Here is a 21388-nt window from a genome sequence, read left to right as displayed (position 1 = left end):
CCTAAAACTATTTATTAAGCTGCTTGACCCAACTTCCAGATCCCGGTCATTTGAGAGGGCCTTGGAGACTTATGTTCCTTTATTAGTTATAATTCTGGCCTAAACAATAAACCTGATATGATCAATAAATTGGTATTCTTACCCCAAATTCAGTCTTCCCAGATAATTGTAACAGTACTGTTATTGTCCCTATTTTACAGTTGGGGATGCCAAGGCAGATAGTGGTTAAGGGAATTGCCCAGGGTCAAATAGCTAGCAATTATCTGAGATCAGATTTGGACTCAGGTATTCCTGACTGAGGGCCATTGCGTTGTCTAATACACTACCTAGCACAGTTAGAGAGCAGTAATATGTGAAAAAAGACCTGGAAATTTTAATAGACTGAAAACTTAATCTGTTCATAGTTTTATATAGCAGGACAAAAAAAGATGGGAGGGGGAGGGCTGTCATGTAGGAGTGGGATCCTACTTGTTTTCCTTGACCCCAAAGAGTAGAATAAGGAACAAGACAGAAAATCAGGTCTAGATGTGATGAAAGGTAAAACTTCCTAACAATTTGAGCTATCCTAGTAACTGGTCACAATTAGTAGTTCTAACAGAGTTAGAAGTATCCTCAGAGGCCATCTAGTCTATTTTCTCATTATAGGGAGCTTGTGACTTGTCCAAGGTCACACAGGTAGGAAACATGAGAGGTCCTCTGACTCCTGAGTTATTTCTCTTTCTATTGTACCTGGCACCCTACAATAGGGGTTGTCTCCCAGCTGAGACTCTTTAGTCAAAAGCTACACGGCCACTTACCAGATTAATTGTTGATAGTATACTTGTTCGGGTATAGATTGGACTCAATGACTTCTTGGGTTTTTGCCAGTTGGCATTCTATGATTCAGTGGCTGGGTTGTATGCTTGTGTGTTGGGATGGAAGGAAGTGGCACTCAGTTACGTCTTCAGATATTTGAAGAATTAACACATGGAAGAAAGAGTAGACCCTGAAAGAAGTGAAAGAAAACTATCTCTTTGATCTTTTAAAAACTTTATTAAAAGAAAAAAAAAAAACCACCAGAGTTCCCTAGCTGAAATTAACTCTCCCCCCCTCCCCCCCCCATCTTCTCAGAGTCAAAGTATCCTCCTAGGCGCTGGGATTGGTCCAATTCAAGACCAATCCTACTCCAGGAAGTAGAGGGCGTGGTCCGCCCCCAGCACAGGATTGGTCCATTCAAGACCAATCCCACACCAGGAAGTAGGAATCCCTGGAGCACCTGGGAGATGCAGTTCCCCCAGTCACAATATTTTAAACCCACAACCCGTACTAATTATTTCAGAGGACAGAACGAGGACCAATGAGAAGACATTCCAGAGAGGCAGATGCTAATTCCCTGTAAGACCACCTTCTAATAGTTAACGCTGTCCAAAAGGGAAATGGGTTCCCTTTAGAAGTATTAGCACTGAAAATCTTCAAGCAAAGCATCAGTGAACATTTGTTTTTTTTCCCTAATCATATGAAGAAGATGGTGAGATGGGGATTAGATGATTAGATGACAAGATGGATTTTGAACTGTTTGAATGGTTCAACTGAAAAGTAGTCATTAATGGTTTGAGGGAATATTGGAAAGAGATTTCTAGTTGAGTGCCCCAGGGATCACGGGTTGGTTTATTATTTTAAATTATGACTTTGATAAAGGCAGAAATCTCATGCTTATCAAATTCTTTGGGGCTTATGAATTAGATAAAATGGACGCTGAAATGCTAAGATTCTATGACAAGGAGACTATTTCACTGCCCTGGCTGATTGCAGCAGACTCCTCATGAAGACAAAATGTAGAGCTCCATAATATTCATCTGGGGTAGTTGAGTTGAAATGGGGTTTCTCTGCTGATGTGGTTGTTCTTGGGAAAAAGCTAGTGGAAAGCTTTAGACCCCCCTGGGAGTAACTGGGCACCAGAAGCTTCTGACATCATAAGGATTTCTAATCTATTTGTCAACAACTGGAAAAATACATAATGCAGCTCATTTTACAACACTTAACGAAAGAATTCCTGGAAGTGTATATGACTGAATAAAAGATGGAGGAACTCTTATGAGGTAAGGAAGCTTTCTTGACAAAGGTATTTTCAGGGAAATAAAATTGGTCTAGAACTTGGCACAAGGGCTCATTCCCTAAGGAGTTTGGTTGGAGACCAAAGTTATATTGAGGGTCTCAGAACATCAAAGTGAAACCATTTTTTTTCTGAGATAATGTAGCATATGGCAGCAAAGTCCATGATGTAGTTCTATGCTCTTGGACAGGATTGAATGTACCCAGGGCCCATCCATCATCTTGAGCAAAAAATCATTTTCAGGGTGAAGAGAATTGTTGACATGAGAATATGCCAAGCAAGGTATTTCTCCAGGGTTACCATACTTCTTTCTTTTCCCCAGTTTTTCCTTGGGTCTCTCCTTGTCCACCTCTTCCTCTTCCCTTATCCAACTTCTCCTCTACTTTTAATTCTTTTTTCTTTTCCCACTCATTTTCTTCTTCAAAAAACATAGTAGAAGGAGAACAGGCTATAGGAATATAGTTTTATTTAGAAATCTAAAGGGAGGGGAAGAGCAACGTAGAAGTAGCACTGGGTTTTGAATGAGAATACCCACATTTTAGCTCTAGATCTTCCACTTAACTAGCTGTGAGGTGACAATCTCTCTGGGCCATAATTTCTTCATCTGTAAAATGAAGATAAGAATTATACAAATGGACATCACGATAGCTGGATAGAGCACCAGGCTTGGAGTTGGGAGGGCTTGGGTTCAATACTTCCTACTTGTCTGGCCCTGTGGAAGTCATTTAACCCTGATTGCCTAGCCCTTGCCATTTTTCTATCTTTCTTATAATTGATACTAAGACAGAAGTAAAGGTTAAAAAAAGAAAAAAAGATATAGTTTTACCTCAAAGGTTAATTCATATAATATAGATTTAAAGCAGGAAGACCAAATTTAGTTGTGTTTTTTTTTTAATCCTTCCCTTCTGTCTTAGAATCAATACTGTGACATTTGTCACAAGGGGGATAGGAAAAGAGTGTGTATGGATACACACCATTTCATTTCCCCTACTAGAAAAAACTCTCAAAATATGGTTGGATCAATAGTTTGTTTTTTTAAAACAACTTGGACCTTCCATCTTGGAAGCAGCACTGTGGATTAGTTCGAAGGCAGAAGAGTGGTAAGGGGTAGGCAATTTGTTAAGTTATTTGCCCAGAGTTACACAGGTGGGAAGTGTCTGAGGTTACATTTGAACCCAGGACCTGACCTCCCATCTCTTAGCCTAGCTCTTATACTTGCTAAATCGAATTTTTAACACTTTCAATTTATAGATGATGGAACTAAGGACTGGGGAAGTTAGATGATTTATTCAAGGTCATGTGGATAGAACAGAAAAACCAAGATATGAATACAGGTTCTTTGATTCCTCCTCCAGCACTTTTTCTACTATAGCAAGTGGTACTCCCTAGATCAAGAGATGATGTATTTAAATCACTATAATAAGGATGTTTTTGTTATTAGGAGTGTTGGACACACTGATGTCAAATTAAAGTTATGGATAGCCCAGGACTCTTTGGGAGTGAACAATGAGATTCTAGGAGCTTCTCTATTTGCCACACTTTAGTGAAGAGAAAATGCTTTAGAGGAAATTTATTATCTGACTTATTTTCCAGACTTCTCTATCTTCTTACCAGCTGTTTCTCACCTGGGAGAAATGTCCACCCTGAGGCCCACTCTCCTGATTGTTGAATCTCCTCTCTCCTATCCCACCTTTTCAACAGGAGCCCTAGCCACACTGGACTCACTCTAAAAGAGTTCAACACTTCCTCATTAGGCACTTTGCTCCTGCTTAGGTACCCTTTTCTTCTCCTATTCCTCCATTTAAAAAAGTAAGCTCTTGGAGGTTTGTTTTATTAGTTTATCCAGAGCTAAGTTTAGTCTGTGGCATATCATAAAGGAAGGAAACAAGCATTTATTAAATGCCTACTATATGCCAGGTATTGTGTTAAGCACTTTACAAGTACTATATTATTTGATCCTTACAACAACTCTGGGAAGTAGATGCTCTGTTATCCCTATTTTACATTTGGGGAAACTGAGTCTGATAGAGGTTAAATGTTTGTTCAGAGTCACATAGTGCATGTCTGGGTCCAAATTTAAGTGCTCAATAAATCATCTATCTCTATAATTATTATCTATCATCCTATTATCTATAACTACCATCTTATTATCTATAACTATCATCTCTATCATATGTAACTATCAAATATCATCTGTAACCATCATCTAGCTATCATTTATAACTATCATCTATCTACCATCTTATTATCTATAACTATCAATCTATCCATCCATCTAGCTATATATACATACGTCTCTCTCTTCATCTATCTATCATCTCTCTCTCTCTCTCTCTCTCTCTCTCTCTCTCTCTCTCTCTCTCTCTCTCCCCCTCCCAGTCTATCTATCTCTCTACCAGTCTATCTTTGTCTGTCTGTCTGTCTGTCTGTCTGTCTATCTATCTAAATGAATATCCATTTCCTGTCATTGTTATAGCAATGGAGCTATGATTATTGGTGATGAGACTCTAACATGGCTAAGTGAGCCTCTGTCCAGTTTGGGGCAAGAATGGGCAGGGAAGCAGGGGTAAAAGGGCCAAAGGTCTCCTGACAATGATGATCTGAGCAACATAAAATACTTCTAATTTCCTGTACTGAGGAAAGGGGTGGGGGAGAAAAGGAAGGAAGATGGCAAAGCACAGTTAAAGAAAATTCAAAGACAATCGAGAATGTTCATTTTCCACCCAGATTTGTAATCTTTTGGACTTTTGAGGACTGCTCCTCTCCATCAGGCCTTTGTATTGGGTACCTTCTCCCCTACCCACCTTTCCAACTTTCTATTCTGTATTGTTTCTCCCCATTAGATTGCAAACTCTGAAGGGTAGGGACTCTTATTTTCATATTTGTGCTTCGTTCAGGGTCTGGCACATAGTAGGAGCTTAAGACATTTTTATTGATTGACTGACTGTAGTTTTAAACTCCATTTTCACCAGGCCCTTTAAAAAAATGCTAACAAGAAAGAACATCTGACTTTCATTGAAATTCCTCAAATGCCAAAGTGTAGAAGAACTTTTGGAAAGAGTCCTCAGTAGTCCATAAAGTGAATACTTATCTGCTGAAGTAATAAGCTGGTTCTTTGAATCACTGCTTCCTATGTGTGGTGTTTTTATCTCTTTCTCCTCATCCTTCTTATTCACTTTTTTCTTTCTTTCTTATACTTTTTCTTTTAACCTCTCCTGCCTCATCCTTTCCTCTTCCTCCTTTCCCTACTTCCCTTACTAGCACCAGGAACTGCAGTATTAAAATCAATTGTGTGCTAGCTTGTATTAAGACCCAATAAAAAGCTCAATTTACCTGAAGACTTAAAGAAAATGGAGTTTGGGGTCTGGATTTTTTGGTTAATTGGGGATTGTCTCAATTCTTCATATTGAAAGTCTTTTAAAGATGTATTTGGCCCTGCCCTGCTTGGAAAGTGTAGCATGCTGAATGCCTAGTCAAATGTTTCTTTGAATACCGACGGTTTTAAAGTGCTCTGGGGGTATAATTCTGAAAAATCGGTTTTACAATATTCAAGATGCAGCATGGTATCTCTTTTGAGTGCTGGATTTAAAGTCAGGCAGAGCTGGGTTCAAATCAGACACTAGAACTTATTAAATGTGTGACCTTGAGCAAGTCACTTAATAGCTATTATTTATACAGCATTTTAAAGTTCACAAATTTATATAGCACTTAAAGTTTTACAAATATCTCATTTTATCCTTAAAACAAATTTAAGAGGTAGGTGCTACTGTCACCTCCATTTTATAGATGGGAAACTGAAACTTGACAGAGGTTAAGGGACTTGCCAAAAATCACAGAGCAAGTAAGAGCAAGCATTTATTTTTTTTAATTTTAGTTTGCAACACACTTTACAAATATTATCTCATTTGATTGCAATAATCCCGGCAGGTAGGGGCTGTTATTAATACTCCTCATTTTACAGATGAGGAAACTGAGGCAGTTAGCAGGTTAAATGACTTGTCCAGGGTCATATAGCTCATAAGTATGTGATCCCAGAGTCAGGAAGACATCTGAGTTCAAATCCATCCCCAAACATCATTCATTAGTTGTGTGACCCTGGGCAAGTCACTTAACCCTGTTTACCTGAGTTTCCTTATATGTAAGTTGATCCAGAGAAGGAAATGGCAAACCCCTCTAGGATCTTTGCCAAGAAAATGCCAAATGGAATCAGGAAGACTCGGACATAAATGAAATGACTAAATAATAAGAGACTACTAGATGATGCACTGGATAGTGTGCTAAGCCTGGAGTCAGAAAGATTTATCTTTCTGAGTTCAAATCCGGTCTCAAACATGTCCTAGCTGTGTGACGTGACCCTAGGCAAGTCACTTAAACTCATTTGCCTTAGTTTCCTTATCTGTAAAATGAGCTGGAGAAGGAAATGGAAAAATCATTCCAGTATCTCTGCCAAGAAAACCCCAAATGACGTCCCAAAGAGTCAGACACAACTAAAACAATTCAACAAAACAACACATACATCACCAGTGTCAGTGCCATTGTTGTGAGGAAAGAGCTTGGTTAAACTCTATAAAGTCAAGCTCTAATTGCTATCCTGAAAATGAAGCCAGAGAGATACCAGTCCGAAAGTGTCCTGCCCTCCAGAAATGCTCCAGGAGTCATTGTTTAATACCTCCATCCCTTCTGTCAGTTTGTGTACTTGTCATTTGCTTTCTTTCTCTTGAAAGTGAGAAAAGGGAATTTTCCTTAATGAAAGGTTCAGGTGAGTTGAGTTGCATGAAATTAAGTTGGTCTAAAAATGGTCATTAGCCACTAGAAGTTTAGTGTATAAGACAGAAAACACTGACACAGATAAATATAGCAACTCCCATTTCTATGGTGCTGTTAGGTTTGCAAAGGTTCTTCCTCACCCGGGACTCGCTCTGGCAGGTCTTACCAAGATGGAGCTGCTGCCACATGCAAGGTACCAGTGACTCACTGTGTGTATCTGCCCTCAGGGGCTAAGTCTGCTTAAGGGGGTTCATCCTCTCAAGATTATCCACCAGGTGATAACTGGAGAGGGAGGAGCTGGAGGCACAGCTCATGAAAACCATCCCCTAAAGCTGGGGACAGCTAGGTGGATAGCAGTAACCTGGAGTCAGCCTCAGACACATGTCCTAGCTGTGTGACGTGACCCTAGGCAAGTCACTTAAATTCATTTGCCTTAGTTTCCTCATCTATAAAATGAACTGGTGAAGAAAATGGTCAACCATGTCAATGTCTTTGCCAAGAAAACTCCAAGTGGGGTCACGGAGATGACTGGAAATCACTAAACAACAACAAAACTGGGAGAGGGTATAACAAATATTCCTGATCCTGGGTTTACACACTTTGAGGATCAAATTTAATTTCCTTCATAAGCTCACCCCTTCCTATCCCAGTCTTCTTACACATCACATCCCTTCCTGCTCTTGATGGTCCAGGTACACTGTTCCTACTCAATGCTCTATCTCCCACATTTGTGCCTTTCCCCTGGCTGTCCCCCTTTCTGAAATGTTCCCCAGAATCTCTATCTTCCTATTAGACTCAGCTCAAACTCTGCCTTCTGTAGGAGGCTCCACAGCTGCCTAGCACCTTCCCTTCCACCTTCCGTCTTTGTGGTTGTTCCATCATTTCAGTTGTGTCTGAGTCTTCCTGACACCATTTTTAGAGTTTCTTTGGCAAAGATCTTGGAGGGGTTTACCGTTTCCTTCTCCAGTTCATTTTACAGATGAGGAAACTGAGGCAAACAGAGTTAGGTGACTTGCCCAGGGTCACACAGCTAGGAAGTGTCTGGGTTCCTCCTGACTCTAAGCTTGGTGGTCTATCCAGTGTTATGTTGCTGCCCCTTTTAAGCTTTTAAAAATACTTCTTTCAGCATGAATTAGCTGTAGAGGGAGATACATGTGCTGCAATGAAATATTAATCTTTTCTAGTATTGATGAAAAAAGGTCCCCAAATCTTAGTGGTTAGCCCTTCCTTATCTCCTCATCCTATAATTTGATTTGGCCTCATTTAGGAGTGGGTTTAATATCCTTGCAACTCCCCTCACTCCATGAATGCAGATGAGAGGATCCCTGCTGAATTCTCTATCTGAAATCAGGGCAGGTCCGCATGGACTAGAGAGAAGGTTAAGTTTCTGAGGTGACTGGCATGTCAAGGTGCCTGACCCAAAAGCTGCTTACTGCTGCCTGGGAGTGACCGATAAGCTGCTGGACACGGCACGCAGAGAGCTGGTAGGCCTGAGGGCTGTTTTTTAATGGGTACATTAGCTGTAGCTTTTCCACTGCTGATTGGACCCCTCTGCTGACTACCTCACACTGCGGTTAGTGACAAATTATTTCAGGGTATCATTTATGTTTGATGGTTTCCTCATATGGACATTCTGTGTGCAGAGAACCATGAACCACCAAACATTGTGTTTGCTCATAGAATCACAGCATGTCAGAGCTGGAAGGGACCTTAGTAGTTACCAGTTCCCATTCCTTCATTTTACATGTGGGGGAGAGGGGGAAGGATTGGCCAGCGCAAGTCTTCCAACACAGTCGGGGAGAAAGAATGATTTGTCTGGTTGGTGCCATTTTGTATGCACAGCCAGTTCCAGTCCAGTGATCACAAGGCTGCTCTTAGCAGTTCAATAAGCCCACTGGAAACAGTTTACTAGTGCATGCTCTGAAGTGAAGCAGCTGGGGGCTCCTCCATTCCATGCCATCATACACTTATGGGAGCAAGCTTGCCCCCAGGCTCCATGTGGGGAATAATGCCAGGCAGAGCTCACTGCATGTGATTCTACAGACCAGGTTCCTATTACACAGAGATGAAGCTATTGAAGTTGAGAAAGAGGAAGAAACTGCCTCAAGGTCACTTAGCATCAGAGGTAGGATTTGAATTCACATTCTCTAACTCAAGTGGAGGGCTTTTGCTCAGGTACCATGCTGCTCATCTCATCATCTGAATATGTTTTCTTGCATCTAAAATGATGACATAAGATTAGCTCACATCTATATAGCACTTGAAGGTTTTACAAAGAGGTTTTTCACAACAGCCCCATCAGCTTAATGATGAAAAATATTATTCTCCCCATTTTCAGATATGGAAAATTAAATTTATACTCATTGTCACAAAGATAAGAAGTCCTATCAGAGACAAAACTAACCCCTATCTTCTGATGATCCAAATTTGATGTTCTTTCCTTTACCCTTTAGTAGCTTCTTTCTTTCTTTCTTTCTTTCTTTCTTTCTTTCTTTCTTCTTTCTTTCTTTCTTTCTTTCTTTCTTTCTTTCTTTCTTTCTTTCTTTCTTTCTTTCTTTCTCTTCCTTCCTTCCTTCCTTCCTTCCTTCCTTCCTTCCTTCCTTCCTTCCTTCCTTCCTTCCTTCCTTCCTTCCTTCCTTCCTTCCTTCCTTCCTTCCTTCCTTCCTTCCTTCCTTCCTTCCTTCCTTCCTTCCTTCCTTTCTTCCTTCCTTCCTTCCTTTCTTTCTTCCTTTCTTTCTTTCTTTCTTTCTTTCTTTCTTTCTTTCTTTCTTTCTTTCTTTCTTTCTTTCTTTCTTTCTTTCTTTCTTTCTTTCTTTCTTTCTTTCTTTCTTTCTTTCTTTCTTTCTTTCTTTCTTTCTTTCTTTCTTTCTTTCTTTCTTTCTCTTTCTTTCTTTCTTTCTTTCTTTCTTTCTTTCTTTCTTTCTTTCTTTCTTTCTTTCTTTCTTTCTTTCTTTCTTTCTTTCTTTCTTTCTTTCTTTCTTTCTTTCTCTTTCTTGTCTTCCTTCTCCTTCTCCTCCCCCTCCTTCTCCTCCTCCTCCTCCTCCTTCTTCTCCTTTTCCTCCTCTTCTTCCTCTTCCTCCTTCTTTCTTCTTTTCTTCTTCTCTTCTTCCTTCTCCTTTTCCTCCTCCTTTGTCACTGTGAGCAGCAGCAACAACATCTCCCATTCTTAACCAGGCTGGAAGTACAGTGGTATCTTTTGGGCCCAGGGCCATTGCTGATGAACACAAATGTTTTGACTTTTCTGTTCCAACCTGAGCCAATTCACCCTGCCCTCAGTAGCCTGATGGCCCTCTATTCCTGGGGGCCATATTGGTTACCATCCATATTGGTGCCAGGCTTAGTGAGGATAGATAACCTATCAACTTAAACCCTACTGTAGCTTAGAACTTCCAAGCTCAAGCAATTTGCCAGACTAAACTTTGGGTATATGACACCACATATTTCTTTAAAAAAACATTTGTCTTGACCTTCATACCATCTCTTGGGTATGGGACAGAATCTTTCTGTTAAAGATTGGCCTAAACCATCATGAATAGACATGACTGATGGCTTCAGATATGTGAAGGGCTATCATATGGAAGGAGGGTTATATTTATTCTTTCAAGATATTTTAAGAAACAACTTCCTAATAATTGGAACTTCCCCAAATAACAGAGACTGTCTCTGCAAGGATAGTGAAATTTTTCTATTATTGAAGGGTCTTTAAACAGAGACTGACCACTTGGGGATGTCATAAATGGCATTCCTGTTCAGGTGGAACTAAACACAACTTCTAAGGCTGCTTCCAACTCTGAGATTCTATGATTCTCTGAATTTTATACCAAGACTTTCCCTCATAATATAAATTATTAAAATCTGGTTTAATACTAACCTGCTGATATTTAGTGATTCTTATTCCCTCCCCAAAAAGTCATTTCTCTTCCTATATCCTATGCCTCAAATTATATCTGCTAAGGATTTAATTTCTCCTTATTTAAGATTTTTTTCCAAAGATGTGCTTTGAAACCTGCTTTGCCCTACCTAATTCATGTTTCCCATGGTCATGGTCAGATGCTCTGGTTCTGCTTGACTATGATCCCCAGCCTCTGCTGACTCCTGCCAATACAGCTGCTGTGGGGAGTCGAGGCAACTCATGGGTGGGGACTACAGAAGGTCATTACTTTTTCCCTGTGACAACTGTAACCTCATGGCAAGGTTCATTTTGGATCTGTAGAAAAGTGGAAGAGACAGATGGCAGCCACACTAGGGGACCTGGAAGAGCAGGATGAGAAGGGAAAGGAGAGTCAGGTGAGGGAGAACAGAATCCCTTTCCCCCATGACCATTATTGTTCAAGCCAATTCAGATCAGGACACAACAAAACAGTAACAAAAAAGGTACAAAGGTATGCCTTTATAAATGATTGTAATTGTATAGATTATAAGTATAGTAATGAGAACTGTCAAGGTGAAGATGACTATATCACTGTTCCAAGGCATTGTAAAATATTTCTCATCTAGTTTCATATTTCACTGATTTCAGGTTATCCAGGTTTCTTTGCCCGATGGCTCCTGACATTCCAGGGCATGGTGTACTCACTATATAAAACAGCACCAGGAAAATTCCATTCCATTCCATTGTGCCTCAGCTATTATAAATGAAACCACTTCCAAAACCTTAAGTTGCACAGCCCCAGAAAACCAAGGCCTGACAGAAGAATAGTCTTGGGGTGACAGTCATGCAAAGCTAAGCTTTCTTCTTCAGGAAGGAGACTCACTGAAGTGTCAATGACTTTCCTGGCAGCCACATACAATGGTTGTGTAGCTCTTGCTTCGGCCCCATCTTTTCTCCAAGCTGCTGCTTGGTGGTGACTCACCTCTGGTTCCCAGGAATGTTGTTATTTTTGGTCCCAGTGTCATTAAGATTGTGCCCAGAATCCCTGCAAGTCAGTAATTAAGGAACACATGGGCCCCCCAGTGAAGGCAATTTAAAAATAGAGGGAGACATCAGCCTGTCATGTGGCCCTTGGGCTGGTTAAATAGAGGAGGGTAGCTACTTTGGGGGAAAGTCTTTTGGCCATGAGAGAAAAACCAATATTATTTGGGGTTCTGTCTCAAAGGACACCCCCAGGCATCTTGCCTCTGGAGGACTCCCCAATATTCAGCCCAGCCATTTGGGATTATAGAGAAGGAGATCTCCACTGTGACATGGCATTCTCCACTCAGCATGTGGCTTTCCAATTGTTAGTCTTTGACTCTGGGTTCTGCTGGAAAGATTTAAGAGAAAGATCTCTTTTTCAGTGATTCGTCCATTATTTCTCTGTTGGAACACTTTGAGAAGGAGTTATGCTGGAAGAAAAATGGTGAGTGAGTGGGTCTGTAATATTTCAGACAGAAATTGTCTTAATGCTGGAACCGCGGGAAGGTGGCGGGAGAAAGGGAGTGTTTTCTATAATCTGCAGCCTCCATGTAGGAACCTCCCCTTTCTCCTTCTCCTTGTAGGCATCTGGTAAGACTTGATAGAGAATGCTCTCTGCTCCTGATAATGCCCAATGGGCCCAGGGGTTTGGGGCCCTTTCTGGGTTCGGATGCCTTAAGAGAGGGCACTATTAATGTGTCACCTGCCCCCACGCTGTTCAAACAGCAAACTCCAGTGAAGAGAGGCTTTCTGGACTTTACTAATCAGAATGCGCGGCCCAATGTGGTCCCGGAGAGTGAGTATTTGCTCAGGGGTTGAAAGGAGGGTTTGGAAAAAAAGATAGGTAACAAGGGAGGGAGGTGGGAGCAGAGGTGGGTGAGGGGCAAAAGGTCGACATTATGATGGAGGGGTCCAGGACTGGCACTGGGGGAAATGCATCTCTTTGAATAACAAATCTGGTTGAAATAGAAGCCTGAGTTTGAAACTGAGAAATTAAGATCTTTACGTGTGTGTGTGTGTGTGTGTATTCAAAGGATTATACTTTATTTCTGTTAGTAAACTCACTACTTTATAAGCTTTGTTACCAGAGACAACACTTCAAACCTTTCTTGCCTCAGTGAGTTCAATTTGTATTTTTTATTGCCGGAGGTTACTCTCCAAGAGTTCTGGTCTAAGGCACGAGTTATGTGCTCTGTGTATTAGCAGACTGGGGAGAATGGTCTTTGAGATCACTAATATGCTTTTATTCCTGTCAAATGGAGATTCCAGAAGCTTGTAAGGACTCTGAAATATGTTCTTCGAACTCCTAACTTGGAGGAAGGAGGATAGTGCGGTTTTGTCCTGTTTTCTGTTGTTGGACTAGTGGCATTTGGTTTGATCAAAGTTTCATTGTGATGGAGCTACACTGGGCCAAACCAGCTGGTTCACCTTTCAAACAATTTAGTTGAAAGAGTACTAGATCTAACGTCAGAGAACCTGAGTTTGAATACTGATTTGACTGCTTAATACTGGTAAGATCTTTAGATAAATTGTTTCATTTTCCTCCTATTTTAAATAAGGAGGTTGAACAAGTTGAAGGTCTCGGCTCAATGACGATAATGATGGTGATGACAATGATGACAATGATGACAATGACGACAATAACGACGATAATAACAACGATGATGTCTAAGGGTCTTTCTGTCTCTAAATCATCTGACCTGTTTGTACAAAAGGGATTCTAACACTTAAAAGCCTCAAACTTCATAATCTACTTTGTTATTCATTTTCTTTTGGGATTTTGGAATTTAAAATTTTTATTTTTTAAGAGAAAATTTGAAGGGAGAGTTCAAATAAGGAAGGAAAATATTCCAAGGTGACTCCTAGAAACATAGGCTTGTGGATTAAAGAAAAAAAAGTGATGATATAAGATTATTCAGAAAAGGGCAAGATGATGAAGTCATTGCTTATGAGCACCTCCAGCCTGGATGTTTTAAAGGAACCCTAATTCAAACTTTTGAGAGTCCTTTTTAGTGATAAAGCCCACAGCTTAGGGATTGGCTATCTAAAGTCCCTACCCTGTTTGCCAGGTGGCTTAGTGAGAAAATTAACATTTTGTGCTCTTTCAGCTAAGGGTGAGGGACTAGTTATAGCCTGCCAGTTACTGGAAACTTGTTTAATGGTGGGCTATCACTAGAATATGGATTGCCTATATTGAAAGCCCTGCTTTGGCAGGTGAGGAGAAAGTCACTCTGGTCAGCACAAATTGATCTGAATTCTTTCACTTATGTCCCCTTGACAGAGAGTGATTGAACATCAGGAGGTATGTAGGAGGGTGAAACTTAGAACTAGCCAGATCCTTGAGATCATCTGGTCCAGTCCCCCTATTTGACAATTAAGAAATTCCAGACCCAAATAAATAAAAGGAAGGTCACTCAAATGGTTAGTTGTTGAGCCAGAATCTCAACTCTTATCTTCTGATTTCTAATAAAATGAAATAAGATATTTATAAAATTGTTTATGCTACTAAAGCTTAAAACTACAATAAAACTTTGGGGACATCCTATAGCTTAAACACTTCACAAACCTTGAGGTACTCTATAAGTGCTAGCTGTCATCATTATTATTATTAGTGATAATTATGTTATCACTAATCATTATAATAAATGTTAGTAGTAGTAGTAGTAATAATAATGATAAATACTTAACTGGGGAGCTATGTGATTACTTTCCAGTACAAAGACAAAATAACAACCTTGGGAAAGTGACATGACTTCTTTGGGTCTCAGTTTCCTTATTGATAAAAGCAAATATCTGTAGGGATATTGTCAGGATAAAATGAGATAATAAGCATGGAGATTGAAAGGCACCTTATGCCCTTGTTTCAATGTTATTACAATTCTATCAATTCAACCAAAGTCAAGACTTGATGAATTATCTGAACTTGATTTTAAATTCTGAGCTGCTTCTCCTTATTGTTCACCCAGAGTGTTCTCAGAAAATGCAGACATGGTAATATTATCCTAAGTGAATCATAATTAGAAGGTGATTTCATGGCAGTCTAATTCAATATACATTTATTAGTCACTTGTTGTATGCAAGGCACTGCTCTCAGTTCTAGAGGTACAGAATGGAAGCAGACACAATCTCTGCTCTTAAAGAGTTGACAGTCTGGTAGAGGAAATGAGACAAGAGCACAAATAACTATCACTTAAATTAGAATATGATGAAGTGAAAAAAGAGAAGCTAACTAGAGAGATTTGAGGAGGAAGAGATCGTTCCTAGCTAAGGGCATTAGAGAAAAGGCTTCATTGCTAAAATGGCACCTGAATGAGGCCTTGAAGGAAAGGAAGGATTTCTAAAATCTCAAATATTTTATTTTTTCCAATTATACACTAAAACAATTTTTAATGTTTATTTTTTAAGTTTTTGAGTCTCAAATTCTCTTCCCTCTCCTTCTTCTATCCTTTCCCTGAGATAACAAGCAATTTGATATAGGTTATACATGTTTAGTCATGCACAACATATTTCAATATTAGCTGTGTTATAAAAAAATGCAACAAAAACACACACAAAAGTATGTTTAGTTCTACATTCAGACTCCACCAGTTCTTTCTCTGAAAATGGATAGAATATTTTTATCCTTATCTTCCATCTTAGAATCAAGATTTTGTTTGGTTCTAAGGCAAAAAAATGGTACAGGTTAGGCCAGATTTGAACCCATTGAACTCCTGGCTCCCTATGTGCTGAGCCATCTAGCTGCCCCCTTAAGCATTCTTCATCATAAGTGAAAGGAAAGATTTTTGGAATCAGCAAAGATGTGGAGGTTGTCTAGGTCTGGGATATGGATTACACAAATGTCAGAGTTGGGAAAGAACAAAATAGATTAGGCAATGATAAACCATTCAGTTTAGCTAAAACATTGGATGCCCAAAGGGGAATAGTTGAAATAAATTTTAAAAAGCAGGAGGGAGTCAGACTGTGGAAAGCCCGGAATGATTGACTAGGGAGTTTGTGTTTTATTTTGTAATCAATGGGGAGCTAATGAAGGTTTTTGAAAGTAGGGTGATGTAAAAAATAGACTCGAACTCTGGACTTCAATCCCCACAAGCCCTTGCTCCTCTTCCCCAGAATGCCTTGTAATCTCATCTGGGCCGAGATTGAGAAAGGATTAACCTGATTGCAAAGATTTTTGTGTCTCTTTTTGGACTTCCGTCTTGGAGCAGAGGCCTCTCTTCCATGATGTGAGGTTATTTTGTCTAGGCCTCTGGCCTAGGCACATGTTTCTTATCCTGTATTTTCTTTAATCCTTAATCTCTAATAAACCTCTAAAAATTATAATACTCCTTGCAGAGAGAAACTAATTTCTACCTGCCTCATTCTCCCCTAAATTTTAATCTTTACAGTGGCATGGTCAGAGGAGTGCATCAGGGGCCTTTTATGATAGTCTTTAAGTATGGATTGGAGAAAGGAAAAAAGTAATATAAGGTTTGGGGAGCCAAATATAATAGAGTTTTATTATTTATATTTTATGTATTATTTATATATAAATATTATTTGTATTTATATTATTACATGTATATTTTATATCCTTATCATCCATGGTTAGAACCTCATTATAAGTGAGGACACCATATAATAAGATCTTTTTATAATCCAGCTCACTGGAAGTGATCCAGAACTTAAGGTAGTTATTACCATGCTCGTTGGGTTTATAATTCAGACCCTTATCAACTTTTGTTCAACATTTCCCCAAATAATCTCACTGAAGACATGTGTCAGATTTGCAGATGACATAAGTTAGAGAGGTAAAGTGAACCCACTGGATTCCAGTCAGGAGTCAAACTGTGGTTGAATGGCTAGGAAAAATGGGTTGAATCTAAGCTCTTTAAATGGAATAGGGAGAAATGCAAAGTTTTGTATCTGAGATAAAAGATCAACTTAATTAGAACAGAGTGAGAGACACAAGGCCAAACAACAGCTTTGGTGAAAGAGAGCTGGGGTGAGGCAGGGGAAGAGCTGGGGATTTTGGTGGGCCCAAAAGCTTCCTATGAATCAACAATACAATGCAGAAATGAAAGAATGAATGTTATCCGAGTGAATAGAATTTCCTATTTTGTATTTAGTACAATAAATTGAGTTCAGAGAGATACAGATTCTGGAATGAAGGAGTATCCTTTACACTGTTCCATTCCGAATGCCTTTTTATGGGAAGGATATTGACAACTGGAGCATGTCCAAAAGAGAATGACTGAGGTGGGAGAGGATTGGAGACTGCTCCATAGGACCTTGGACTGAAACAGCTAGGGATGTTTGAGCTGTAGAGAAGTCCTGGGCGTGGGGAGTGATGATAACTGTCTTCAGTTATTTGAAGGGCTATAAATGAAAGAGATTAGATTTGTTCTGCTTGGCTCCAGAGGTCAATAATTGGAGTGAAGTCAGAAAGTTTCAAAAACCAATTCTGGCTTCTTGTCAGGAAAAACTTCCCAACAATTTAGTTTTTCAAAGGTAGAATAAGTTGTTGCAGGGGTAGCAAGCTCTCCCTCATTGGTAGTCTCCAAGCAAAGGCTGGATGATTATTTGTCTGCAGTATTGCTGCAGAAGCGATTCCTATCCTGTTAGGTACAACTTGGACCAGGGTTTCTGAAGTCTCTTCCAACTCTGAGAAGCTGTGATCTGTGATTTTTATTTTGAAAGCAGTCAATAGACTCTGAGCTAGTGTCGGCAGCCTCTTCTCCTAGAATCCATTCTGTACACCAACGCCAGGTTCATCTTTCTAATATATTTTACTTCCTCACTCAAAAATCTTCAGTGGATCCTTGTTGTGATACAGAAAAAAATCTAAACAATTACACCTGACGACATTCAAGGCCCTTAATAAGATGACCTGAAGGGATGTTTTTAGTATTCACATATTCTATACTTTTTAGATCTCAATGATAAAACTGCATTTTTCTACATTACATTTTATCTTCTAAGACTCAATCCATAGTTCTAGCCAGTCAACACTTGTTCGATTCCTGACCGTAAATACAATAGTCTCACCTCACCTCTCACATTGGTCTCCAAACATTTCTGATCATATATAGCTATCAGTTAAAAAAGTAGGGGAACAGTAAGTACTCACTCAATAGAAACATATTTACTTATAAATCATTTAAATGGATTACTGAACTAATAATTATGTGCATCATAAAATATATACATTTATAAATTTAAAAGGATGAGACATGAAATATTTTAAAATAGAAATATTTAAAAACTAAAAAAAATAAAATTAATAATATTAAACCCTTTTGTTCTCACTAAATATTATTAGTTAATATTTTAAGTGAAATTAATGTAATTATCTATGTTTCATTATTTTTTTTTAAACCCTTACCTTCCGTCTTTAAGTCAATACTGTGTTTTGGCTCCAAGGCAAAAGAGTGGTAAGGGCTAGGTTATTGGGGTCAAGTGACTTGCCCAGGATCACAAAGCTGGGAAGTGTCTGAGACCAGATTTGAACCTAGGACCTCCCGACTCTAGGCCTGACTCTCAATCCACTGAGAAACCCAGCTACTCCCCTTGTTTCATTATTTTAAAAAATCTTGGCTTAACACTTTGTGATACTGTTATTCAACAATCTGTTTCTAATGTTTAATTTGTTTCAGTATTTGTGTTTTAATGTCTGCTCTGGAAGAAAATAGCTCTCAAAGATACATAGAAACATGTGCTTCTGTGATGCTTATTTTTTAATCACATTCACCAATTATGCACAAGTTTTGGTTGAGACTCAGCTGATAAATTTCCATCTTACCTGATGTTAATCAATTCTTGAAACTTACTGGAAGATTTTTCATTCAAGAAAAATAATGAATGGGTTGAAAACCCACCAAAACTCTTTACTTGGAAGTTTTAAAGGCAAGTTATGAAGTTCTATTTCCAAATTTTTAAAATGTGCAGATGGAGAATTTTTATAGCAACCTAGAAAGAGTAAGTCTGCAGGAGGAGAGAATGGTCGTGATTGTTAAAGGCTGCAGAGTGGTGAAAAGGGGCTTAGAACTGAGAAAAGGCCATAAGATTTGTTCATTCAAAGATCATTGGAAACTTTGGAGAGAGACCAATTTTAGTTAAGTTCAAGGAGAATGAGCAGATTGAGAACCTGGAATCTAGAAGGATAGTGTTGCGCCCTATAGAGTTTAGGAGAATATGGGAGAATTATGTAAAGAGACATCAGCAGTACTGATCGCATCCCTTCCAAGGTTGCTGATCTTGTATGACTCTCTCTGTCCCACCAAAAATGAAAAAGGGGACATGGGTTTTACTGACCAGCTACTGTCCCAGAGGTTGTCTGAGGCAGCCATGAGGTGGTGGGGGATGATGGTTGGAGGGGAGCAGGATTTTGCCTGCATCTGCTTACATCATGCTTATAAGGGGAAAGGGAACAAACATTTATTAGGCACATACTATGTACCAAACACGTTGCTAAGTGTTTTGTTGTTATTATGTCATTTATGTCAACTGTCCTAAAGGGACCAATGCCCAATGCAGAAAGGGAAACAGTTGGGCAGTTGCCCAGCCACAGAAAGATACCTCTAGAAGGATATAAAGTGGGCTGTGTTGCTTATTATTGGGTAAAGGAGATGTTTTAATTGTGTAGGAGTTAAATCCCATAATTGGTTATGAATTGAGGGTGTAATACAACTCATCTTCCTACCCTCTGATTCCCCTTGCCCTGCTCTAGTTCCTCTTCAGGTATCTTGAACCCATTTTGGGGTTGAAAATCTCACTTTAGAGATATTCCAAGCTTTCTTCCCTAAATGCCCCTTTCCCACATTTCCCCTCCCCTCCCCTGCCTCCGTCCCTTCCCTTCCCTTTCGGTTCTATCAATCAGTCAATAAATATTTATTAAGAATCTATTAAGTGCCAAGCTTTGTGCCAAGATCTGGAAATTATAAAGAAATACAAAAGACAGACCCTGCCCTCAAGTTGCTTATAATCCAAAAGGGGTGGACAACATATCAAAGGAAGCAGAAAAGCAGGGGAATGGGAGGGGGAAGAAGTGGGGATCCCATTTAAGGCTATGATGGAGAAGTCCAGAGGGGTGAAGTTCTTTCAGGCTGATACTTGCTCTCTCTTGTCTCTTACATTTGATGATTGACAGGCATTAGTGCTTTACAAATGTTTAATTTCTAGCCTCTGTCACCTACTGACTCTTGACCCTGGGCAAGTTACTTAACTTATCACTCTCTAAGACTATAAGTTATAAAGCTGATGTCCATCTGCATTTGTAGAGGGAATTTCTTCATAGGCAATCTCCTAAACAGATGAAATCACAGATCTAATATAACAATCCCTCCACCATTTTGGCTATTGTTATCTATTGGGAATCAAAAGGAAACTTGGGTCTCATGTGCCCATCTTGGAGGGCATCAGCCTCCAGGTGCTCTCCCGATAGGTGCATCCTGTTTCCTGAGGTGGCTGCTGATAACCATCTCTTTATGGATCGTGGCAAGCTAAGATTGTAGCATCTTTTTTGACAAACCAGTGACAGCTCTTTCAAAGACTAGTGCTCAGATGGGAGTTGTTCTCCCCTCTACTCCTGGCCCTCCCTCCTCTCTGTGGATTCCGAGTGGAGCAAAGACTGATTTATTACCTGAATCTGCTGTCACAGCACAGGAAGCAAAATGCATTAAGAGAGGAAGAGGTAAAAACCAGGAAGTCCCATGTTGTTACGTGCCTCAAACCAGCTGTTAAACTCCATTCTGTTGTAACAAGAGATGGTGTGCATGAATGAAAAGCTTTAGAAAATTGTCTTCAATCAGACCTTATTTACTGACAGATCCCATAAAAATAGCAACCTTCTCTCAGGACACCGAGGCTGGAGGGTGTTTTTCCATCTTCAGAAAAGTGTAGGCTTGTAGCATTACTCATCAGATGTCGAAAAAGTCAAGCAGTGGAGTATTTGATAATCCTTCCTGGAACCAATGAACCAGAATTGATCTGCAAACTGGGAATCTGTTAACTCTTTGTTTTCCAAGGTTATTTTGGCATCATTATTCATGTGAAACACCATTGGGTTCCAACTGCCTGTCAAGTCTGTAAAAAAAAGACAAAAATAAAAAGCCGTCTGGCCCTTTTCCATCGTGGCTCATTCCCTAATGGCTGCTATTGATCGAGGGTGATGACGATTTGCAAACAGTAAAAAAGATTCCTAATAATACGGCAGGCTACTTAGAAAACCCATTAGAGATGGAGAGAGAGGAAGTTGCTTTGAAACAAAACAGAGGACAAGATCTGGCTTGGGGGAGGAGATAGAGGGAAGACTTTCTTTCCAAAGAGAAGGAAAGCTGGATGGGGGGGAGGGGAGAGGCACATAAAATGTGGGGCCTTTAATCAGCAGCTACCTGTGCCCAAGCTATCTGCTGTAATGATCAGTCCTCTCCCCCCAAACACTCCTTTCACACTTATATAGGCTCAACATGCTTTCCTTACAACTCTAAATGAGGAAGACCCCAGTTCAAATCCTATCTCTGACACTGACCAGCTAGGTGACCAGGGGTATGTCACTTAATTTCTCTGAAACTCAGATTCCTCAATAGTAAAATGAGGACAATAATACTCAGGGCAGAAGTTTTCAAAGTATGTTCTGGAGACCTCTGGAGGGTCCTCAA

At 39.7% G+C, this 21388-nt stretch overlaps 1 protein-coding gene across 7 annotated transcripts in view; it reads left to right on the top strand.

Moving 5' to 3' along the window:
• The window catches only part of ANK1 (ankyrin 1), a 349200-nt gene that overhangs the window by 141130 nt on the left and 186682 nt on the right, over nucleotides 1-21388 (top strand). Inside the window, exon 1 of one of the 7 annotated variants that reach the window (XM_056813581.1) lies at nucleotides 12382-12549. The exons of the other annotated variants lie outside the window; for them this stretch is intronic. Within the exon in view, the coding sequence (XP_056669559.1) occupies nucleotides 12523-12549 (27 nt within the window). The 5' untranslated portion in view covers nucleotides 12382-12522. Of the gene's footprint in view, nucleotides 1-12381; nucleotides 12550-21388 lie in introns of those variants that run through there. 7 annotated transcript variants of the gene reach the window in all.

Source organism: Monodelphis domestica, chromosome 1 (genome assembly GCF_027887165.1).
Source record: "Monodelphis domestica isolate mMonDom1 chromosome 1, mMonDom1.pri, whole genome shotgun sequence".
NCBI classification, from domain to species: domain Eukaryota; kingdom Metazoa; phylum Chordata; class Mammalia; order Didelphimorphia; family Didelphidae; genus Monodelphis; species Monodelphis domestica.
The sequence above is the reverse complement of the archived record's forward strand: the minus strand, read 5'-3'. Positions and strand labels throughout refer to the sequence as shown.